Source organism: Cuculus canorus, chromosome 1 (assembly GCF_017976375.1).
Source record: "Cuculus canorus isolate bCucCan1 chromosome 1, bCucCan1.pri, whole genome shotgun sequence".
NCBI classification, from domain to species: Eukaryota; Metazoa; Chordata; class Aves; order Cuculiformes; family Cuculidae; genus Cuculus; species Cuculus canorus.
In genome coordinates this window covers 74,196,901-74,221,730 of record NC_071401.1, presented here as the reverse complement: position 1 = coordinate 74,221,730, position 24,830 = coordinate 74,196,901, and the positions used below count along the sequence as shown (strand labels likewise).

At 36.5% G+C, this 24,830-nt stretch overlaps 1 protein-coding gene across 2 annotated transcripts in view; it reads left to right on the top strand.

Annotated features, from left to right (window-relative positions):
• NLGN4X (neuroligin 4 X-linked) overlaps positions 1–18,759 on the top strand; it is a 119,268-nt gene extending 100,509 nt beyond the window's left edge. The window contains exons 4-6 of one of the 2 annotated variants that reach the window (XM_009565983.2): positions 2,257–2,442; positions 4,299–5,088; positions 13,536–18,759. In XM_009565983.2, coding sequence (XP_009564278.1) covers positions 2,257–2,442; positions 4,299–5,088; positions 13,536–14,385 — 1,826 coding nt within the window. In that variant the 3' untranslated portion in view covers positions 14,386–18,759. The remainder of the gene's footprint in view (positions 1–2,256; positions 2,443–4,298; positions 5,089–13,535) is intronic. The other variant, XM_009565985.2, reaches the window with a different exon arrangement.
• Positions 18,760–24,830: the final 6,071 nt, after the last annotated feature.

The window sequence follows — 24,830 nt, the reverse complement described above, 5'->3', positions numbered from 1 at the left end:
TGTAGAAACAAAAGAATCTTCGTTTGTCTAGCATCAGGTATTCATTGACTGCAGTTTTACGCAGTCACCTCTTAGTACATTTGGAAAGAATTCAAAATCACAAAGATCAACCAGCTTTAGCTTGATGTTGCTGGAAGAGCTAAAATGTGTTTAGGCTCTGAATATTAATTACCATGCTGTTTTAAAGGTTACAACAGTCAATTTCTCCCAGGGAGGTCATAGTTCTGATTGAATAAAAGCTTAATTATAGAATATTATAGAACATTGCAGTGAGCTGTAGCAACAAAGCCAGCAAGTGGGTTATTCTTTCTTTGACAGTCCTAAAAAGATAATAAAGGCATGTGAAAAAGAGAAAAACAGATCTGTTAAAAAAATTGAAGCAATTATGGATTAATAATTTGTTTGTTTTTTTCTATTGGTATAGAAAAGAAAAGAGAAGATGTTACTGCTGTTCTAACTACTGTGCTTGCCGTTATTAGGGACTTTTTAAGAGAAAGCTGTATCAAATGCTATTTAGCAATAAGGATATGATTTATATTGCTGCAATTGAAGTGACTTTTATGAAAAATACAGGGACTGATCAGGCACTTGCTGACATTAAATATCTATTAATAATTCCTAATTAAATCTGAAAAGGATTCTTTTGGATGCAAGGTAATGCACTGCATTCAATGATGTCTAATCTTGCCTGTAGAAATTTATGTCATCATATAGCATTCCGTATTTAGAATTTAGTCCTTATGCAATCTTGCTTTTAAACCTTGAGGCTGGATTTTGCATCTTGTTGTAGGAATTTTACCATGGAAAACATTACAGAAATACAGGTGTAAATGTCCAACAATTTCTTTTTCTTTTCTCTTGCCTTTCCTTCTTTTCTGTTTTTTCCCTTCTACCCTGGGAATTTTCATTCTACCTATCACTGAAAAAATATTAATAACTACAGCCAGTGCAAAGAGATCTATTCCTCTTCGCCCAAGCAGGTGAAATGTACTGCAAGGCCTTTTTTACCTAGGACCTCAGGCTTCCCTTACAAGCAGGAGCATGAATGTCTTGTTCCAGTAGACTAAAGTGGCTCAGGATTAAAGACTCTTATCTCAAACTGCCCTGCGGTCACAGATTTCCTGAGTCCTGGGGCCCTCTTCTGGCAAATTTGTCTGAACTGATAATTAGCTTGGAAACACTGGCTAAGTGTTTTGTCTTGATAAGCAGCTGTCAGTAGTGTTTAAATCAGTACTGTCCATCTGAAAACTTCCATATGCTGTAAGGTATTTCTAATAGATTTCTGACTTCCAGTTGTCTGACAGGAAAAGGTCTGTGGGAGTTAAAAAGAGGAGTGTGACTACATGGTTCATTGTGGTAATTTGGACATAGCACAAGGTCTTATCTGTGAATGATAGGTAGAGCAGATAACTGCAATATTTCACCTTAGCTGGTTTCAGAAAAAAACAAAATTTACCTCAGTCCTAGTCTTTTGGTCATTTTGTTCTCAGTTGCAAGACAAGCAGCAAACATGTCATGCTTTGTTTCTAAAATCTGATAACCACGGAACAGGAACAAAAAATAGCAGTGCAGCTTTCCCTGCAATTTCCAAGGAAAGAGACAAAACCTGATTTGTTCAGATAAAATCTCCCAATGAAAGGCTGAATTGCCAAGGATTTACCTGCTGTCTTCGTAATAAATATCCTTTGTGAAATATGAATGTGTTTTTTCCTAGACCTTTTTCCTGTTCCTTTTGCTATTTTCTTCATGGTGCTTCTGTTTCTGAGTGTGTCTTGCCATGTAACAGGTACAATAACTTATAGAGCTATGTTGCTGAGGGCAATTTTGTTCCATGGCAAGGAGATTTAAATTGATGTGAGAGAGTCTTGTTCTCAGTGGAAGACAGGGTATCTCAATTCTTCTTTGCAGAAAAGTGATATTCTAAATTTTTGTGTCTTGCTTACATACAGTTATGAAATTTTAAAATCTTCAGTCTGTACTGCTGCATTGATATAGAATTATTTCAGAAAGGAAATAATTATATTTCACAAAAGTGACCTCGGCAGTAGGGAAAAACAAAGCAAAACCAAACAGCATACCAAATGAGTTCCATTGCCTGCACTGGAGACATTTAACTAGGACTGTGACCTTTAAAAAAAAAAGAAGAAAGAAAAAGCCCAGAAGATGACAAGATGGGAAGATGTGCTGTGAATATGTGGATACCCTGTAGCTAACTCTGTATCTGGTGAACTAAAATTATCTTTTTTTGCCTTATAGGTTTTTTAAGTACTGGGGACCAAGCTGCAAAAGGCAATTATGGATTGCTTGACCAAATCCAGGCTTTACGTTGGATTGAAGAAAATATTGGATCTTTTGGAGGAGACCCAAAAAGAGTTACTATATTTGGATCTGGGGCAGGAGCTTCCTGTGTCAGTCTTCTGACACTCTCTCACTATTCAGAAGGTAACAATCTTCTGAGGAAAGCACATTTTAAAAAAACAACATTATAGTGTAACAAAAATGACCATATCATGCAGGCTGAATTAGAATTACATGAGGTCTGTAACTTTTGTAAAATACCTACTAGCTAGTATTCTGTATTTGTGTTTGTCAACATAAACATTTTTTCATGAAAAATTAAATGCTATTGTAGCGGAAATTTCATGCAACAAATGCCATAGGCAATATATTTTTTCTTACCAGTCTCCACTGGCTCTTCTATCAAAGTATTTGCCCTAATTAACATGGAAAACGGCAGTGACCTTTTTCATTTTTACACGCTCTTGTCTGCCCTTCTAATGTGTATTTAGATGTTTTTCTTACTTAATTAACACAAACTTATTAAAATATGTATTTACCTCTCCACAAGTACCCTATGATCCCACACACAGTTCTGTAGATTTTGGTAAGTGTTTGAGCTGTGTGAGTGTTTGAGTGTTTGAGCCCCATCAAATCTCCCCCACCTCCTTCCTACGCAAAAAAAACCAAACCCACAACCAAAACCAAGATTGTACTGCAGCAGTACTGAACCGTAAACATTCTAAATCTACAAAGAATTTATAAAAGAAGACAAGACCAAGATATCTATTGTATTTATAAATGCTACCTCTATCACTGTAAAACAGATAGAAATCTGTGGCAGAAGGCTAAGCCCTAGTGAGGAATTGTAGCAGGGCTGCTAGTAAAACACACCTATTTGTAAATGCATACAATTATGCCTAACAATTGAGTCTATTAATACAAATAGGGTGCAGTGAATAGCTGTTGAGTAAGACATGTCAAAATCAAGCAGATGGAACCATGAAAAACTTAATTAATCACATCACTGAAATTGTCTACTGTGTGCAGTAAGTAATCATCACAAAAGTATGTTGACCACAGAGTTTTTCGTGTAAATGCTTGAAGGTCTTTTAATGTTTTTGTAGCTGTTGCTGTCTTTGACATTTCAAGAGCTTGACAGGAGAAACCATGTGCAGACATTTTAGCTTAAGTATAAAATAGGCCATTTTAGTGATCTTACCAGGAAAAAACGGATAGGGCAGATTCACCAGTAAGCTCCATTTGCTTTTCAGTGCTCTGGTGACACAATGAATCTCTTCAGGCTGGGTCTTTCATCTCTCTTTGTATTAGCACATATGAAACAACCAGAAACACTACTGAATCTCATTTTCCTCCCTTCTCAAAAATGTAAATGTATATCTAATTCAACATATAGGCAGTGATAACATTCACACAAACAAAAAACTAAGATGGAAAAAGAAAAAATTATGTCAAACACTCAAGCCTGTTAAATTGATTTTAGCAGAGCAGATATTTTTCAAATTATGAGATCCATGGCTTCTGTGAAGGGATTGAGAAGTGTAATTTTCATTTGACCTTTAAACTACTGAAGAGCGCATTTATGAGACTCATTTACATGGCAAAGAGGATATGATTGCTTGTAGCTGCTACTCCTTTAAAGAAATTTGTATAAGACTACCACTGTGCTAAAGCCAGGAGATTTCCATTAAAGACACAAAAAACTGCAGTACAAGTATGAGTTTCATTCTTGAAACAATAACCTGAAATCTTTATGCTTTATGTGTGTGAGCATCAAGAACAAGAGATTTTAATTAGTAGCATATTAGAGATGCTATAATAGGGGAACAGTGCATATAATATATGGAAACTGAGTTGAAATTTAGGTATATGCATCCTTTAGTTATTTTATAATCAAAATTTTCTTTGCTTTGGGAAAAGCTGCTTTTAATTTTATATATATATATAAATATATATATATAATATAATTGATTTTGCATTTAAACTATTTGCACCTGCAGGTTTGTTCCAAAAGGCAATCATACAAAGTGGAACAGCCCTGTCCAGCTGGGCAGTGAACTACCAGCCTGCCAAGTACACTCGGATATTGGCAGATAAAGTGGGCTGCGACATGCTGGATACCACTGATTTGGTTGAATGTCTTCGGAATAAGAATTACAAAGAACTCATTCAACAAACCATCACTCCAGCTACGTATCACATTGCCTTTGGGCCTGTGATTGATGGGGATGTGATTCCAGATGACCCTCAGATTCTCATGGAGCAAGGGGAATTCCTTAACTATGATATAATGCTGGGCGTGAATCAAGGGGAAGGTTTGAAATTTGTGGATGGCATTGTAGATAATGAAGATGGTGTTTCCCCCAATGATTTTGACTTTTCTGTCTCCAATTTTGTGGACAATCTATATGGTTATCCAGAAGGGAAAGATACACTGAGAGAGACCATTAAATTCATGTACACTGACTGGGCAGACAAAGAAAACCCTGAAACCAGACGGAAGACCCTGGTCGCTCTTTTTACAGACCACCAGTGGGTTGCTCCAGCTGTTGCTACCGCTGACCTGCATGCTCAGTATGGATCTCCAACATATTTCTATGCATTTTATCACCATTGTCAAAGTGAAATGAAACCCAGCTGGGCCGACTCAGCTCACGGTGATGAAGTCCCTTATGTGTTTGGGATTCCCATGATTGGCCCCACAGAACTGTTCAACTGCAATTTTTCCAAGAATGATGTCATGCTCAGTGCAGTAGTTATGACGTACTGGACTAATTTTGCCAAAACTGGGTAAGTTTGACCTCCAGCATTTCTTTTTGTTCATAACATGCTTCCAAAATAGTATCCCATAGCAGTGGCTTCAAATTCTAAACTTGCAGCAGTATGATGGCACTATTTGCGTAAGAGAGAAGGTAATTGGGGCTTATTCATATTTAATAGATTTTTAATTAGTGTCTTCCCTCAAACTGTTTTCTTTCAGAGGCTCAGTGAGAATAATAATGCGCTGTAATTTTAATTCAAAAAATAGGGCAATTATTAAAACAAAATGTGTCTCAGAGAAAAGGCGGTTCACAAAGATACTGAAAAATCAGAGGCAACATGTCTGCTACTTGAAGTAGATACCGTCAGGCAGATAGAATTCATCTGCTACAAAAGAAAGGAAGTTCTTGTTTTTAGCGACCTTCACAGGAATGGGAAACTCAGGAGGAATTGGAACAGACATGCAGGCACTGGAAAGATTTTTCCCTCTGAGGGCTATAATGGCAATAATAAGTACTTGACTGGAATGAAGAAGAGACTCAGATACGAATTTTACTTTGAGAAGGTTAAAAATTTAAATTAATTCTGCTTACAAAACAAAATAAAGACATCAATGTTTTCCTGAAATAGAGTTGTAAACATCAAGGAAAGAACTCTCAAAGCAGGTTAATCTGCAAGTGCTACTAATAATTTCTGTCCTCTTCCTTTAAAGAGTATCAGAGTGTTTTACTTGAATAGCAAGGGCTTTTTTGTTAACCTTGAGTCTTTGGTACTGAATTAAAACAAAGATACTTGTGGCACAAAGGGGCTGTAAATCTTTCCAATGAATGTTTAACGGCAGGACTGGGCTCTGGAAACTGCTGCTTTACTGCACTGCAGTGAATGGTATGCAGCTATACAAGAAAAATTCATAGATGCCTAGTGTGAAACATTCACAGGCTTCAGCAGCTCTTGCAGCCTTTAATGAATCCAAATGATGTTCAAGGGAGAGAGATTTTGCAGTCTTAACAAAAACCTCAAGCATGAATTGAGTAAAAAACAATGCTTCAGGTCAATTTACAAGGCAAAAAGGAAGCCTTTGTTGAACTTCACTTTAGACAAACAGGTACTTTTGCATGCAGAAATCCCACCATACTGCAACAATAGCAAATGAACTGTGGAATATTTAGATGTATTTGACAACAATAAGTCCTCCGTACTCTCATGGACAAACTTTGAGATGAAATCTTGGTTTATGGAAAGAGAATGCTGCATGCTGTCTGTGCCGCAAACTCGAAAGATGAATATACCATCAGTCTGTCTTTATTTTTATAGATGAAGTGCCACATATACATAGAGGACATCAAATCCTCATGAATATACATCATTGGAATTATGGAGATGTAAGATCTCTGAAGTCTCACTGTTATTTACAATTACTTTATGATTATTCCTTGTAGTCATATTTAAGCAATTTTTTGAGGCTGACAGGAGCTTCTCACAGCCCCAGCTGCCACCATCACTCGTAATTGCAAGTACTTTCCATCTGCTGCTACTTTAAAGCTAGTTTCAGCAGGCTATACATGCCATCAACTAGTTCTCTGGTTATGAACTCACTGTCATACTACACATGAAGGCACCACAGGTGCTCTGGGAGAGGCATCAGTCATTTCTGAAATTGCCATTGCTGATGAGACAGAAATGAGGTATATCTTCTGTTACAAACTTGCCCCTTTATAGACAGGCTGGAAGATGCATCATTAAAAACTACTTCTAGCTGTAAAATTCAGTTTTCACGAGGACAAGAAAAGAGCAATCTAAGACATGTTATCTTGCTGGTTTTTAGTTTGTTTATATGAATAATAATTGATTGTTCTGGATAGTATAAGAGAATACTTGGCAGAAAATAATATTCAGACATTACATTTGCTTTGCACTTCTGGCTCCTCCAATAGAAAAAGGAGACTTGTAGTGTCCCAAGCCTAGAGAAACAGGGAACATATCTGGGGTAACCATTTTCCTCTCCATCCTCTCACATGCAACCTGGAATCCAGTGCCTACTTAGGTCCTCCAGCTCTAAAAAAATATTGATACTGTTCAAGACTGTGTGGTTGGAGGCATTGCTTTGGGTTTCTTTCCACATCTTTCTTTATAATCGATTGTTTCCCGTGCTTTTTCTGATAGAACCTGGTTTTCTTTGTGTTTGTACCCATAGCAACAGATACGAAAAATCTGTTAACTGCGAGATTGCATTATTTCACAATTCCCTGTATGTGAGCCTTGAACATTAAAACTGTAGATTTATTTATTTGATTTTAATGTCTCTGAGACTTTTCCAGTCTTGATGACTCTCCCACAGAGGCTGCATCCAGGTACAATAATTACATATAATTATGACTCAGGTGGTGCATCCTTCTGATGGACTGTGCTGGGCTTTTAACTGACATGCCACCCGCTGCTAAAAGCCACACATGTTTAATGGGCCTTCTGCCAAGGCTGGGTTTGAAGGGCAGGTCAATCCTGTAAAATCACTAGGTGTCAAAGACACAGGCCAAGACACTGCTTTTATTGTGTTTTACTTTCAAGTCAGTTACCGAAGCTAGCAAATAGGAGATGACAATTACAGTGATTGTTTAATGGCAAATGGATCGTGCTTCAAATAAATACCTGGAAGATACATCCTCTGTTTACTACATTTCTATGACCTTTTTTTTTCTTTTTATTATTAGCAGTCATTTTGGCCTTTTCAAAACTATGTTTCTAACATGCTTGAGAAATAAGAAAGCGATTTATTACAGAGTGGGCGTGAGAAACTACATTTGAGATACAAAAATGGTGTGAAAATACAGCTTTTGCTTCTACTAATGCAAAATTATATGTGAGAGCTTCATTGAGAGGTACACTTAAAGCTTCAGTATGCAGCTAGCAGTACTATCCTAACTGTAATGGTAACTTGATATGCTCGAGTGTTGCATCCTTCGCAGATATATAAGCAGAGGATGTGTGAACGATATAAGGAGGTGTGTGCCAGTCCTTCACAGATACGCTGTCAGTTACAGTCTTGTGAAAAATGTTTTGAAGTTTTGTAGAGTAGATACGAATCCATGCTCTCATTAGAGGCATCTATTGAGTTCCTAAACGTTACCCTTATTTGAGGAATTACAGTACTTTATTATTGTTCCCACATTGAGTTCTACCTAGTTTGATGATGGGAAAGATAAAGGCTTAAAGGATGTGTCCTTTTTGTCTTTGTAATTCAGATGAATGCTCCTGAGTTATTTTACTAGTATTGATTCTAACTGATTTATTAAGGATGCCTATGTTTTATATTCAGTTTGGCTTTCTAGTGGGAGACACGATTAAATTTAAAATTACTAAAGCGTATTTTCAAATCAGTTCTCTGCAAACTCCTTTATGAGGCTGTTAAATTTCTTTTTGATATTTTTGTCTGAAGAAATAAATGTCTGCAATGGGCAATCTGTGGTAGTCAAACAAAACAGTGTATTTACAATTTGCTTTCCTAAGTAGTTATAATAGCTGACTGAGTGCGTGGCAACAGCAGGACCTGGTGATAAGTGAGGAAAGGAGGTAAGGGAAAATACGCTTGTGTATCAGTTCTTCAGGCATGAATGGCTGTGTCATTATTAATATTGTGACAACATGAAAAATAATGGAAGCATGAAGAAATGCCACAGAGTTTTTCTGTCCCTCCTTCCCCAAAAAAGAGGACTGTTAGAAGAAAATAAATGATCAAGAGGCCTTTCGGTGACTTGGGGACAGACTCCATATATTCGTATGTAACTGCTAAGAGAGTTTACTCTGCAATGAAGTTAGAGAACAATGTAAAAGAATCCAACACTTTTAAGTGCATTAACATAACAGTATCATTGTCAGAGTGATAGTTACTGCTGTTGCAGAAGTAATTAAAAAAATCAATGTATTTCAACATTGTATAGATTTCAGGATAAGAAAAAACTTAAGTTTCCCCATCATTCTTCCTGTGCCAGTATTGCTAGATCTGAAACACTCCGTTCCCTCCTTTGCTCTCCTTTGTCAGCTATTAATTTACCTTGTGAACAGGACTGCCTGTTGCTCTTCAGTCAGCATCCATTGCAGACTCATTTACTTCATATAAACTGGAAAAAAAAATAATAAAGAGCAGCATGTTAAATTGTGCAAAATCAGTGGAGACTAAAAGTGAGGGTAAAAAGTTATAGGTGAAATCAGATGATTCTGCACATTAATAAAAAAATGCCTTAGATGAGACAAGAAAGCCCATCATACGGTCTTCTATCATATGGAAGACAAGTTTAGGCATTTCATGATGGGGAAATTTTTTCTATGAAGAAGCTGTTTAAATTGGATTCTAAAGGTGGTGAAAATAAATGATCAAAGAGTAAAATGAACAACAACAGTCATCAATTTTGTTCTAGCAATGAGATAAAGAGAAAAAAAATAGCCTCCCTGAATCTCTTAAGAATTGAAAACAAGTTATCTAGTCCTTATGAAAGCCATTACTGGAAGAACTACAGAGCTGAAAATATGTTATCCATAGAATCATAGATTATTTATGTCGGAAGGGACCTTAAAGATCATTTTGTTCCAATGCCCTTGGCTTGGTCAAAGATGCCTTCCACTAGGTGAGGCTGCTCAAAGCCTCATTCAACCCGGCCTAGAACACCTCCAGGGACAGGACATCCACAACTTCTCTGGCACCCTGTTCAGTGCCGTACCACCCTCACAGGAAGAAAAATTCTTCCAAATATCTACTCTAAATCAACGCTCTTTCAGCTTAAAACCCTCATCCTATCACTGCATCCCTGATGAAGAGCCCCTCCCCATCTTTCCTCTAGTCCCCCTTAAGTACTGGAAGGCTGCTCTGAGGTATCCCTGGAGCCTTCTCTTCTCTAGGCTAAACAGTCCTCTGATGATCTTCGTGGCCCTCCTCTGGATTCAGTTTAATTGATCCATGTCCTTCCTGAGCTGAAAACTCCAGAACTGAATGCAGTTCTCCAAGTGAGGTCTCACAAGAGCAGAGTAGAGGGGCATAATCACATCCCTTGACCTGTTTGTCACACTTCTTTTGATGCAGCCCAGGATATGGTTGGCTTTCCGGGCTGCAAGTGCACATTGCTAGCTCATGTTGAGTTCCTCATCCACTAGCACTCCTAAGTCCTTCTCTGCTGAGGTATTCTCAATCCATTCTCTGCCAAGCCTGTGTTTGTGCTTGGGATTGCCCCAGCCCAGGTGCCAGACCTTGTACTTGACCTTGTTGAACTTTATGAGATTCTCATGGGCCTGCCTCTCAAGCACCGTCTAGGTCCTTCTCAATGGCATCCCTTCTCTCCAGTGTGTCAACTGCACCACACAGCTTGGTGTCATCTGCACACTTGCTGAGGGTGCCATCAATCCCACTGTCCATGCCTGCAACAAAGATGTTAAACAACCCTTGTCCCAATACCGACCCCTGCAGAATGCCATTTATTACCAGTCTCCACTTGGACATTGAACCATTGACCACAAGTCTTTAAGCGCAAGCATCTATCCAGTTCTTTATGCATGAGTGGTTCATCCATCAAATCCATGTCTCTCCAATGTCATGTGGGACAGTGTCAAATGCTTTGTACAAATCCAGGTAGATAATGCCAGTTACTTTTCCCTTACCCACCAACACTGTAACCCCAACTCTAGAAGGCCATGAAATTCATCAGGCATGATTGGCCCTTAGTGAGGCCATATTGACTGTCACCAATCATCTCTTTATTTTCCATGTGCCTCATCAGAACTTCCAGCAGGATCTGCTCCACGGAGGATCTTGCCAGGCACAGAGGTGAGACTGGTTGGCCTGTAGTTCCCTAGGTCTTCCTTTTTCCTTTTTTTAATACTGGGAGTTCTGTTTCCTGTTTTCCAGTCAGGGGGAACTTGACTATACTGCCATGACTTCTAAGAAATGATGGACAATGGCGTAGCAACTTTATCTGCCAGTTCCCTCAGGACCCACGTATGCACCTCATCAGGTCCCAAGGACCTGTGCACCTTCAGGTTCCTTAGATGGTCTTGAACCTGATCCTCTCTTACAGCAGGTGGTTCTTCAATCTCCCGGTCCTTGCCTTTGCCTTGTGTACCTTGGGCAGTGTGGCTTCAGCACTTGCTGGTGAAGACCAAGTTAAAAAACTCATTGAACGCTTCAGCCTTCTATATTTCCTGGGCAAGCAGGTGTCCCATTTTTTTCTAGAAAGGATCTACATTCTTCCTAGTCTTCCTTTTATCACTGATGTACCTATAGAAGCTTTTCTTCTTGTTCTTGATATCCTTGGGTAGATTTAATTCTATCAGGGATTTAGCTTTCCTAATCTGATGCCTGGCTGCTTGGAAGATTTCTCTGTATTCCTCCCAGGCTATCTGCCATTGCTTCCACCATCTCTAGGCTTCCTTTTTTATATCTAAGTTGGATGTGATGAGTGCCTCCTCTTCAGTCTGCAGAGCGGTGAAGTGGTTCTGCAAGGGGACCTTAAGCTTCAGAGGAAGCCTCTTCCTCCTGTTGGTCCTCGCCCTTGCGAACTTCCATTCTTTTTCATTATTGTCACCACTCCTTTCTGTGTGTGCCTGTGGGGGAGATTTTGGCTGTGGGCTGTGGGTCCACTGCAGATTATACTTCTATAACCATGACTGCAGATCATGGTGATAAATATAATCCAGATTATATTTTTACCACTGTGATTGTAGTGGGTTTTCAAAGGAAGGTTTCCTATCAGCTTTTTGTTCTCAAATTACACACTTGAATCTCAGGAATGTCCAGAGATGCAAAGGTGATGTGAGAAGCTAAAAAAAAGCAACAGGAAATTTGAAGTTAAATAACAGATCAAAAGGAAAAAAAAACACAAAACAACAAAACCACTCAAAAAAACCAACCAGCCAAACACCTAAAACCACAAGCATAAGTAAACCAAAGTATCAAAATTATATGCATAAAGAATTCTTCCTTTCACTCAAAAAGGGTAAGATACATTCTTCCAGGTTAATAGCAGGATACAGAAATTATGAGGTTATTAAAGTCAACTTAACAGTCTGGTTTAAGTACTAAGGAGTAGCTCTTTATGAACAGCAAAGAAATGCTAATGCAGGCAATCATATTCAAGGGATTTTGAAAATGGAAAAAGAAAAAATACTAAGATGTTTTAAAATCTATTGCAGTGGGTCTTGTTATTCCCATAACATACATAATGGTCTCTTGGAAGAAAAGGAAAATATTAGAATAACTTTCCCAGGAAATAAACTAATACGCATGGGAATGGAAAGGAGAATGGAAAATTCTCGGAGTAATGCACAGAAAATGAATCATATATCATCAGTATAATATATCACAAAGACCCAGAAAATATACTTTGCTGCAAAAGAAGATTCAAACTCATGCACAACAGATTAAACTTGGTATTAGTAATTTTAAATTTCTCTATTTTTTTGATGCCGAGACAAATTCATATTTATTTAAGATTTACCAAATTTATGAGGAAACATAGACATTAATGCTATTTAAATGGTTTCTGTGCCATTAGTTTATCTTTATTCTGAAACTTTGAAAAGAAAGAAAAGAAAAAAGAAAGAAAAGAAAAGAAAAGTCCTATTTCAATCAAACATTTGGATTACCAGTTTTGAAATCGTCTCTGAGTAGTATACTACTCTTATCTCTACTACTCTATAAATACTGAAAAACTTGATCTCGGCTAGTATATTTCTCATCCCTGCAAACTGGGACAGAATGAAGGCTCACTGTTCTACAGACATTAAATGTGGTTATTTAGCAGCAATGAGCACATTGAATTTTCGAATAGTAGCCCCCTAATGCAAATGGTGGAAAGATTTGTGACCTACTAATACTTTAAAGGCTTTTCCCTAAAAGAGATATTTAATTGAGGGGGAACTAATAGCTTAGTAAAATAATACAAAGATAAATTGTTCCCAGTTACATGTATTAGCCCTGTTACTTCATGCTTAAATTTTTTTATGCAATATACACTGCTAGTATAAATTCTTATGGTCACATGGACTTTGAACATTCCCATAGGGACTAGATACCCATATTTACTACTTACAGCAGTGGAAGTAGTGGTACTTTAAATGAGAAAGTTAGTGTCAAACCTTGAGAAGAGCTGAGCCTATACCCTTACTATGGGCAAAGGTAGGTAGTATCTCCCTAAGACAGCTTTGGAGTATTATACTGAATCACAGAACTTCAGATGAGCTTTTGGGAGCTGAAACAAACCCTTTCTCTGTTTTCGTGTAAAAAAGTATTACAGTGCCTGAGGTGCATTGTAAAGAAAGTAATTTTTATTTTGGTTTTTAACGTCTGTTGTTAAGTTTGAGAGATGTTTTTAGCTCGTGTTTTTAGTTTATGTTAATTATAAGATAAACCAGTAACTACAGGATAGAGGGTGTTTGGGCATTTTTGGTTTTGTTTTTTTTAATGACTACAATATTGCATGTTTTTATTCTTTTAGAGATCCAAACCAGCCTGTTCCACAGGACACAAAGTTCATCCACACAAAACCCAACCGCTTTGAAGAAGTGGCCTGGTCCAAATACAATCCCAAAGACCAGCTTTATCTGCATATTGGCCTGAAACCCCGAGTTCGTGATCACTACCGAGCAACAAAAGTTGCTTTCTGGTTGGAGCTTGTACCACACCTTCACAATCTGAATGAAATATTTCAGTATGTTTCCACAACAACTAAAGTCCCCCCTCCTGACATGACATCATTTCCTTATGTGACACGACGTTCTCCTGGTAAATTGTGGCCAGCCACCAAACGCCCAGCAATGACACCTGCCAACAATCCCAAACATTCAAAAGACACCCATAAAACAGCTCCGGAGGATACGACAGTTCTGATAGAAAACAAGCGAGATTACTCCACAGAGCTGAGTGTCACCATTGCTGTGGGGGCATCCTTGCTGTTCCTCAATATTTTAGCTTTTGCTGCACTGTATTACAAGAAGGACAAGCGGCGTCATGAGACTCACAGACGCCCCAGTCCCCAGAGGAACACAACCAATGATATCGCACACATACAAAATGAAGAGATTATGTCATTGCAGATGAAACAGCTAGAACATGACCATGAGTGTGAATCGCTGCAAGCCCATGACACGCTGAGACTAACCTGTCCACCTGACTACACTCTTACTTTGAGAAGGTCCCCAGATGACATCCCGCTAATGACACCCAACACCATAACCATGATTCCAAACACACTGACAGGAATGCAGCCTTTGCATACTTTCAACACCTTCAGTGGAGGGCAAAACAGTACAAATTTACCCCATGGACATTCGACCACTAGGGTATAGCTCAGCCCTTCCCTCTCTACCCTCACAAGCCACTTGGAAGAAAGAAAAAAACAACAAAACAAAAAAGAAAAAAAAGGAAGAGGAAAAAAATTATAGTACCATCCATTGAACACCTTGCTAAAATCTAAAGTAAAACAAGTAAAAGAGAAGGACAGTCATTATTTTCTTACTGATCCTTCCCACAGAAACTCTCTGATGTTAAAGATCAACTACAAACCCTGTGAAATGTGAAAAGTGTACATTGCTGTTACGATACTGCTTTAAGATCTCAGCCACTTTGATTGAGGCCAGAAGTCGTCACTTAAAATGGTGTTTTGAGTGTAACAAGCAAAGCAGAGTCTTCTGGAACACAGAGCCAGTGACTGTACAGGTGTTTTGTTTGGTTTTTTTAATAAATAAAATAATAAAAAAATTCTTTATGTGCCATACCATGAATGGCCCTTGTTAAAACAAAGACATCACCATGGGCTTTTACCCTGCATATGAAGCTGTAATCCAGATGGGGGAAATAGAGTTTTATTACTAAAAACAAAAATGAAAAAAAAAAAAAAGAGGAGGACTGACTATGCAGTAAAAAAATACGTATAGTTCTGTGCAAAGAGATGACTTGCCAGCCTGAACTATATTTAAAGATACTTTGTAAAAATGTACATAGCTGTGAGTTTAAAAAAAAAAAAAAGAAGCTTTTATTGATGTTTTCAGTTTGAAAAGAGCTTTTAGAAAAATTGTGCATTCTGTTGTGACCTATGTGTATATACATTAGTCATATCACCTCTGTTTCCTCCAAGCCCAGAGGAAGAATTTATTCTTAATTACTAGTGGTAAACAAAAAAACCCATTTTTTTTCTAACATGTTTCATTTATATGAGGCCATGGTGTCATGCAGAGGATACAGTTGTCTGTGTGACCTGCATATTTTCTCTTACAGGTTACACTAGTGCATGTTAAAGTATTCATAGGAGATTGTTGTTTTTTTCTGAAACTTTCTTTTCTATAATTTAATTTTGTGTTAGCCTTTGTTAAATTGCAACACAGCAATGGATGAGAAAAGTGGAAGAAAAAAGCCACAAAAGATAATAATAATTATTATTATTATTATTTTGATCTTGTTAAACTGAATCAAGAAACATCTAATAATATATATTCAGAATCCAGTTTGTAGTTCTTGGTTATTGTGATACCTTTGGAAGAGTTTTGTGCCCTGACAAAAGCAAAGAAAGCCTGTGTTTTGGTCAGCCTTTACTAAGAAAAACTAGCTCTATATTCACCAGCAGTTGGAGTGGAATCTCAGTTGAGAAAGCATGTTCTTGGCTTTGCTAAAGGAAATAAAACCACAATTTCAAAGTGAGGACATAGTGGGTTGATTGGCTGGGTGGTTCTGTAAGTGTTCAGAAATGATCAGTGTGTAAAGGACTTCTTTGCCCAGTACCCTGTTTCGTGCTTGAGAGCATACCTGTCAGAAAATACTTTTCTAATTTTTTCACAGCAGTCCCATAGTCAGTGTTCTGCATCTTAATAAAACCAAAAATGCCAGAAATTGTCACAGTCAAGAAGAGCTAAATTGTTAGCTGACTATTTCCTTATGCCCTTCCTTTACTAGGAAACCTAGGGCCAAGCAGAGCTATCGAAGGAACTCAGCAGTTTGATTCAAACAACTGATTAGAACATGAAAAGCTAGAAGCAAGTTTTCACAGGTGATGATGGCTTTATATTTTCTCTTTGAAAGTTACTCCATCATCGAGAGATAGTAACCAAAGATATTTGAACAAATTGGTCTGTACTTGAACATGATTATCCCAGATGTATTTTCCATTATTAATTTACAACGAAGCTGCATCAATAGCATATGCCCCATAAGTATCTAACACAAGATGCCTTGTACATCATCTTGTTTTCTACACTTCTTGTTTTCTAGTAAAATATCTTAAAATAGTCACCCCTACCAATAAAATCAAAGACAAGGTGATTCACTGAGATCTGTTAATCTACACAATTCCTTGTTGTAGCAGGTAGTAAAATAGATTCTGAAGGAAAGAAATAAAAAGAAAGTTAATGACTTGATAAAAATGCAACATGTGGCTGATATAATCCTTTACCTGTAATAAATGTGTTATAAACCTGACCTGGATGCTCAGGTTGGGATGCAATGAAGCAACAACCCCTGGATGCTCAGGCTGGAATGCAATGAAGCAACAACCCCAAAATTTAACTAGGAGCAAATGGAAAATTGTGTTTTTTCTTTTTCCACTGGTCCATCACATAATGTTGATTAATGCTGACTTTAAACCAGGCCATTTCCACCACCTATGTAATGCCTCAGCTGAGATGCAGCAGTTCATAACTCCTTAAAAAAAAAGGTAGAAAAAAAAGAAAAAAAAAGAAAAAAGTGAAAAAAAAAAGGTAATGATGCTTGGCATCATAATCAGTTGGGTATGTTTGTAATGTGAATTACAGTATTTGTTTAGTACTTCCAATTGTCTTCTGCTAGCAATATGTACAGTACTGTGTCAAGCTTGTGACATTTGGGAAAAAAAAGAATTTCCTGTAAGTGAATGATTTTAGCTTTTAAAAGTAATTACAATCAAGTTGATTTAATAATTTGATACATCTGGACTGATGTATGATTTATAGAGGGAACAGATTTATAGGGTCTTCATAGAATTCTATAATAATGATATCAAAATATACTTTGCAAACTGTAAAAGAAAAACAAAAGTACTTTCCCAGGCTTATATTCTTGACCTTAAGAGGCACGCAGGGTTTAATGGTTTCTTCTGTTATTGTTTTGCAATTTTTTGGTTTTTGCCTTAAGTAATGATAGAAGATATATATGGCTGGACACATATGTATAAACTTTTCAGCAGCATTTTTAATAATAAAATATCACAGTATTTTCTAATGCTTTGTGCAAAGAACTATGTGTTCATCCTTTTGTGCAGAAAGTCTTTCAGAGGTGTGTTTTCTGCCTCATCTCCATTTCATTATCTAACACAAACTATGCCTTGATACACAGTACAGAAATATTAAAGTAACAGAGGTTGCATCTTTAAGTTAGCATTGAGTTTTCATGGTTTTTGTAGTTCTACAATAAGCCTGCCAGTAAAAGAGAAGGAACTCAGACTATGAACATATAAAAGAATAAGCTCCATATACTTACTACATGCACGCACTGCGGCTCCCATTGAAACACTGGTTTATTGTTTTGTTAACATTTTCTGTAGCACTGAAAAAGTCTTAGATAAGCAATTTCTCATATTAGTGTATAGCTTAGCCGCTGAAAAATGTATCTTCCAAATTAGGGAACAAAATAATTCAGACAAATCTAATACATCTAGCCTCCACAAGTAAATATACTTTCTTTTTATATTTAAAATTTAGATAAACAATGACTTTTGTTATAAAAAACTATGTAGGAGTAGCTATATAAGTTACTCACATATATTTAAAGGAATTTACATATATTGCAGATGTGTTAATATTCTTCCTTCAAAAGCTGAGCAAGTGAATATAATTTGTTCTTTTATGCTATTGAATCCATTTATCAACCAGGTTTCCTTGCACTGGAAAGCTACATAGACATTTTAGTAATTTGGGCTCAGTATTGTTTGCTTTCTCTAACTATTTTGGTGAATAGAGGTACTAACAATAATGTTTGATGAATTTTGAGCATACTATTGAAGAGTATTTGCCAAAAGCAAATTCTGAATGATTCGTATCAGATTTTTCATATGAAGAATCAAGCTTCTGAAATAGAGATATATTATGTGCCTACTGACCTAATCAAGCAGCTTGAATTTTGAATATTGAATTTGTATATAAAGCTTTTGCAAATAAACTGCAGATTTAGAATTGTTAAGCAAATATGTTTAATTACAGGTACACTTTGAAATTTCACAGCTTACTCGGAGATAATTCATACACAAGGAAATGGGTTGCAGTTGTGTAATTTCTGTGAATTGTTTCACCTTCAGTTGCTGGGTGAACTCAATAAATTACCTTATTTTCAGTTAATCAATTTCACATTAAAAAAAGAAGAAAATCTTCAGAAGCTTGTCCATTCTAACTAAATACTGTGTTGTTTGATTTCTTTATTGTCTAAAATATAAATCTGCAGATTAGTCTGTTCCTATTTTGACTTTGCTAAGACTATGACAATTTAATGGTATTTAATATCCCATAAAAAAATCACATGAAATAATACCATGGCAATTATCTACTTGTCTCAGATTTGTAGGTTTGCATTTGTTTTATTTAATTATTGTCAACTGTTCCTCATAATTTCATCTACAGCTGTTTGACATCACAAACCACATCAGCCTGAATGTCTCCAGAGGTCATTAGCAACTGGAAAAAAATGGGATTTTCATCCCATTAGAAATTTTGATATTAGGTATTTAATATCATATCGTGTTAAAATGCTTCTCAGCACCTCAAATTAGCCTGAAAAGCAAAATATTAACCTTTTATTAGTGCAAATGAAAAATGAAGAAGGAGCTTGGAAATGTCTAAATAGCTTCTTTGAGGTGTAGCATAATAAATAACATTTCACTTTGGGATGAAGTTTTGATTCAAACCATTTCATTTGGTGTTCCACCGTGGCCGCCAAGGTCCTCACTGTCTTCTAGAAGTTATGTTTTAAGGACATTATGCTTCTCAGATTTTTATAGTCCACTCAGACCACTTTACCCAAATAGTCTGTTGTAAAGAAAGCGAGGTCAATCAGGAATGATGTAGATGCAATCCAGTCATGAAGTCCAGACCAGAGAAATAATTTTGCCATAAGCCAAGTGAACCACAGCTCCCCTGAGACACGGTGGTTGCTAAGGAGAATATGCAGTAATATTCCAACAATACAAATGTAAGAATGTAATAAATTAGGTACATTCCATTTTTTTACAATGGAATTTGGACAATTTTTTTTTTTGTAATACCTGCATTTTCCCAAATTAATTTTCCACCTCTTTCCAGAAAGAATATATTTTCAATTGTAGTAGTTTCTGGAATATCCACTTACATAAATAAGAAATGAAATAGATGACATCTTTTTGTTTTCCCTCCTACATGAAGACCCTTAAGTACTGAAAGCATAAAAAGATCTTTCTCTACTGCCTTTTGTCAGGGATTATAGGTTATTCAGATGCTTCAGAGTCATTCCTTTCCCAAGAGTCCCGGTTTACATGAGAAGGAAAAGCCAGGTACAGAACTGGCATATATTAACTTTGATTTAGACTACACAGCAGAGTTGTGTTTCTCTCCAACAGTCAAAGATGCATAAAAATATAGTGAACTTTATCTATGTTCTATTTTTAATTTATTACATTTCTACAAACCATTTTCTCTTTTCTCAACTTATGCTGTCTGATGTCATGGGTTTTGCTGTACTTAACTTAACAAGCCTTATTCATTTCATGTCATCTCATATCTTTTATCACTATTTCATCAGGTATTTCCTCTAGAGGTACAGATATGTTCCTGTGTGGGTTTTATTACTGTCACAACAGTTAAGTTTGGCTTCATATTTGTTCTGACTGTGAGAAAGCATTTTTCATCTGACATTTTCCTTGTTGATTTTAGTGTTAAAAAAGTTTGACTGAAGGACTGTTTACATAATGATATTCATCATCCTTAAAATGCATCAATCTCTATGGCTGTTTGTGTTCGGTGCCAGCCCTACAGCTTTGGTTTGACATAGTGTTTGTCTTAGTGGGAAGTGTCAGTTTGGAGCCAGGCTCTTCTGTTACTCTGCAGTTTACATAATTGTTATATTCATTTTTGACATTTGTTTCTTTTCTATATTGATCTTTAATCAAGGATAAATTAAATTAGTCTGACATTTTGTTCCACAGCAAGATTTCTCAGCCCCTAAAAGGTATTTGCTCTTAATTCTGGTTTAGATACAGCTAATTACACTGTACCATAAAAAACTTTCTAAGCCATTCATATTTCCTAAACCTCTCATCAGAGTGAACTAATAGGGTGCTGGTGCACTGAGCCTTGTATGACACGAATTCATGCTGTACTGCTGCCTACTTGATGGGGAATTGTTTCACATTGTCTGGGAAAGTAAATACAATTACCATTTTCATGCATCAAAATTTCACTACATCCTGTCAGAGGTAAACAAGACCTAAGGTGAAACACATAGAAGTTGAAGATACTGAGGACCACTCTCTAGTATCATGCACTGGTGGTTATTTTGTAAAGGCAGCCTTGTCCAGATTGATAGAGAGCAGCTGCATGACTTCTTAGTACACTTCAGTCACTATCTCACTTCAGAAGCCGGAGTGGAATTTGTGGATTTCAGGAAATGAAGATGGTATTGCAAAATTATTTGTAATGGAGTTTGAACTTTCAAGAACACCTATAAGAAGCAAAAAAAAAGGAACTGCAGGAAGAATGGTTTAAAATAAATAGGAACCAAATGCAAACTGTTTCTAAATTAATTTGACAGCAATAAATATGATGTGAAGTAATCTGATATAACCTTAAAATGAATTTCTTGTGAGTGAAAGGCCAACAGAAAAAAGAACAAGTATCTCAAAGGATACATCTTTACAGGGACTAGTCAAACAAAATTGCTAAAGGCAATGAGATTATAATAGGACTTTGAACAGAGACTTTGTGTCATAATGCTATACAGTATGATGGATTTAGATATGTTGAATATAATCTACAGTGATCATCTGGGTATTGAGAAGTATAAAATTAGATCCCAAGTTGTCCTACTTTATCCAGACGACAGCACTGCTGTGGTAGATAGTACAGCGAAGTATAATGCACTCTTACGCCAGTGAATGACAAAGGAAGAATTCAACTCATTTTATTCCAAGAAAGACAAAGTGCCAGAGTCAATCAGTAAGGAATAATGACAGTACAAGACAGGCACAGGTCCTTCCTGGAGAACCATCTTGCATGTAGAGGCCAACAGAGAGATTATGCTCCAAATCTGCTTTTTTTCCACTTTCCTGGCAGAGTGGGCATGGACAGGAAAGGTCACTGGAATATGCAGTGTTTCAGTAACCACTGGCTCTTGAGCCCTTGGAAATCACTGACACCTAATATACATTAGAGGTGCCTCTAAGCTGGACCTGGGACCAAGAAACAAGGTATAAGAACTGGTTGCTTATTGCTAACATTTTTTTTCCTTTCCCAGTGAGGGGCACTCAGAAAGAATTAAGGGAAAAACAATGTGCTGATAAATTTCCCTAGTAGTCAGAGAGCCAGACAAGCTCCTCACTCAGTTTTCAGTAGGGCTACCAACTGCAAAGTGGAAATGAAGACACTCAAGGAGCAGTGGTCAGTGAGAGAGTAGCTGAAGACAGGAAAATAGTCACCTGCTGAGTTGATTCATGAGGCTTTATTTGCACTCTCTTCCACATTATAATGAGCATACTTAAATTTTTTTCTTCTTCTCCCTGGACTGTAGATTCTGCACCATTAATTTAGCAGGAAGTCAGTAAGAATATGATTAAAAATTAATCAAATAAAAATTTAATTACCAAAAATTAAAGCTCCAACTTGCATCAGAGAATTAATACTCAATGTTTCTGAATCTTGTGATCTGACTGCAGATGCGTCATTATATTTGCAAATTAGACACAATAGAACTGTTTCAATGGAGGCACTAGGATAAATCATTAGGTGTATGTACACACAGCTAGGATGTGATGTTTCATTCGCAACACCTCTATAAATTACTGCCTCAATAAATAGTAAGTATGAAGCTACTCAGCTTTCCTTTTTAAGTCTGTGGTATGTGAAGTAATATATGTCAAGGACACATGGTACAACTGCCAGCAGCTCTCAGATCTGTGGTACATAGCTAAAGAAAAATTAAGACTTTTAATTGCAGGAGCTTTATATAGCTGAGACCTGTATTAGTATCCTGGTCTTCAGCTCCTCCTACCATTGAGATCTTACATGTAATTAATTTTCCTGTAGAGAACTGTTTCTTCCTCCACAAGGCTACCACATGAATAGCGGCCAACAGGGATTGAAAACAAAAGGAATGTTCCTCAGGGTTCTGATAAGATCTCAGTGACTGTAACAGCCTCTGCAGAGAAAATTTACAAACTTCCTTGGCACTCAGCAGTTTACTAATAGATGAACAATAAGAAATGCAAAAAAACCTATTAATTAAGTACCATGTGAGAGAGAATGCCAATCACAAAACATAAATGCAAATAATTTCTTTTAATAAAATCACTGTGGTTTTGAAGCACTTCAGTAATTTCCAAAAATTCTTATGAATCTTGCAAATCACACAATAACGTGGAGACTGCAGGTAATCCTGGAGGAATAGGTAAAAACTAAAAGGCATAGATGTGTGCATTTGTACTGAACTGACCATAATTCTCCACTTTCAGTTCAAGATCTGATCTCAACTTTATTTATCATGTGAAATTATTTGGTTTTATGCCTTTTTGCATGGTTGAGGGGGTTTACACATTCATAACTTGCAGAGTTTTACTGTCATCTCTGCTTTATTTAGAAACAGAGTAATTAACAAGAGGAAAACTAACACATTTCAGTCACTTCTGCCTGAAGGAGACAGGAAAATTTTTGAAAAACGTGTTTTACAAGTTGTTTTACAACTGTCAAATTCACCTTTATCACTGTAAATCAATTCTTTCATATTTTCCAAGTGATATCTTTAAGTAGGATGGGCCTGTCCATCTTGCTTTCACAGGAAAAATTGCTTTAGATCTGAAGCAGATGACTAATTATTACTTTCTAAATTGTTTTCTTTTCCAACTATTAAGAAAACAAAGTTAAGGTATAATAATATTTTTCTTCTTGAGGGGCAGTAGTGACATCCAGCTTGACATTTCTGAAGGCTTTAATTTTTTTCCTCATGAAGACTTTAGAAACTTATACAACAAACACAAACAGATTTAATGAGGCAAACAACAACTTTTTTTTTTAATAAAGTAGAAAATTATAATTTACAAAAAAACCCACCTCTGATCTGTATTGCTTTTACTTCTGGGATTACTATATGCCTTCACAACTTTAGCAATTTTATAGGATACTTAATCTGGACCAAGAAGGTCTTTGGTAGATATACCATGTTGAGTGTTTTAATAGCCAATATAATGATTTATGTGCAAATACAGAATCTTTGTAGGAAATCCAGCTAACTGAGTATTTTTGGATCTAGAAATCTACATATTTAGACATCTCGGACATATTTCTACATCTATCTATAGGAAAAGATATAATTATGACATATAGATACTCATATATATACATACATATACATGTATCTGCTTCCTTGTTGTCAGTTTTCTGTTTCAAAATATAAAAGCTATTTTCAATTAGTTACTAGATGCAGAATATGAAAAATACTAATGAATTTCACAGGTATTTTGGAACTAGTCCTTTTCAATACCTCTGTTTCCAGAGATATACACAAGCTTTTCCTCAGAAGATGAACATACATACACAGCTGAGGGAAAGGTGAGAAGATACCTTGTTTATTTTCACTTATTTGGTGAAAATAACTCCTCAGGTGCAAAAGTTCTGCTGCAAAGTCTAGCCCTCAGTTGTTCCCACCCCCAAAAGAATTGCATTCATCTGTGAAAAATGAGGTTACAAAAATGTGAGTAAAAGCAAGTGATGCAGAACGGACTAAGCCAAGTGAGGGGTGTGGCAGGAGCTACAGAAGTGTGTCTGTTAACTGAGGACATATGAGAAGGAGCTGAGAAGTGATCTGACCTTGAAATGTCTCAATTTAAGGGGAGTTCAGAAGAAAAAAATTGTAAACCAGAAAACAGGAAGAGAGAAGAATCAGAAAGCACATAATACTGGGAATAAAACTTCAGAAAACGCACAGGACAAAGAAATAATACTGGACTGCCAAGGTGTGTTTGCATGAGTATTTTTGTTTGGATCAGGAATATATCATTAAAGGAAATCTCTCAATCCTCCCTACTTTTCCAACACATCAAGGCTAATCCAGCCTGTGGTCTAAGTTCAGTTCATGGTGCAGTGCTTTGATTTCAAGGCATCAAAATGCATCTTAAACTGTCAAGTCATATAATCGGCTGCACAAATTCCGTTGACTTTGCACAGCAGATTATACTGACAATCTTTCTGTTTTCCTTTAAATAATGCAGGCACATATTTAATACTAAGACTAATTCTGTACCTGATAGTTTAAGCAGTGCACTGAAATTGACTTCTTGTCCACTTCAAACTTAAAATCTTTTCTTAAATATTTTAGTGGGAAAATGTGCACCCTTTGTATTATGCTATATGATTCTAACAGCGACCTACAATGCTAGCAACCTGTGAATGTTGGGAGTAGATACATGCTACAACATTTTTATTTTTTTTTAAAGCTTCCTAACTTTAAAGGAGTTTTATTTTGTGAATACTTCATTTTATTGTGATCCTAATGCATATTTTTTAATGGGCATTATTTTATTCACTTTGGTATTCGT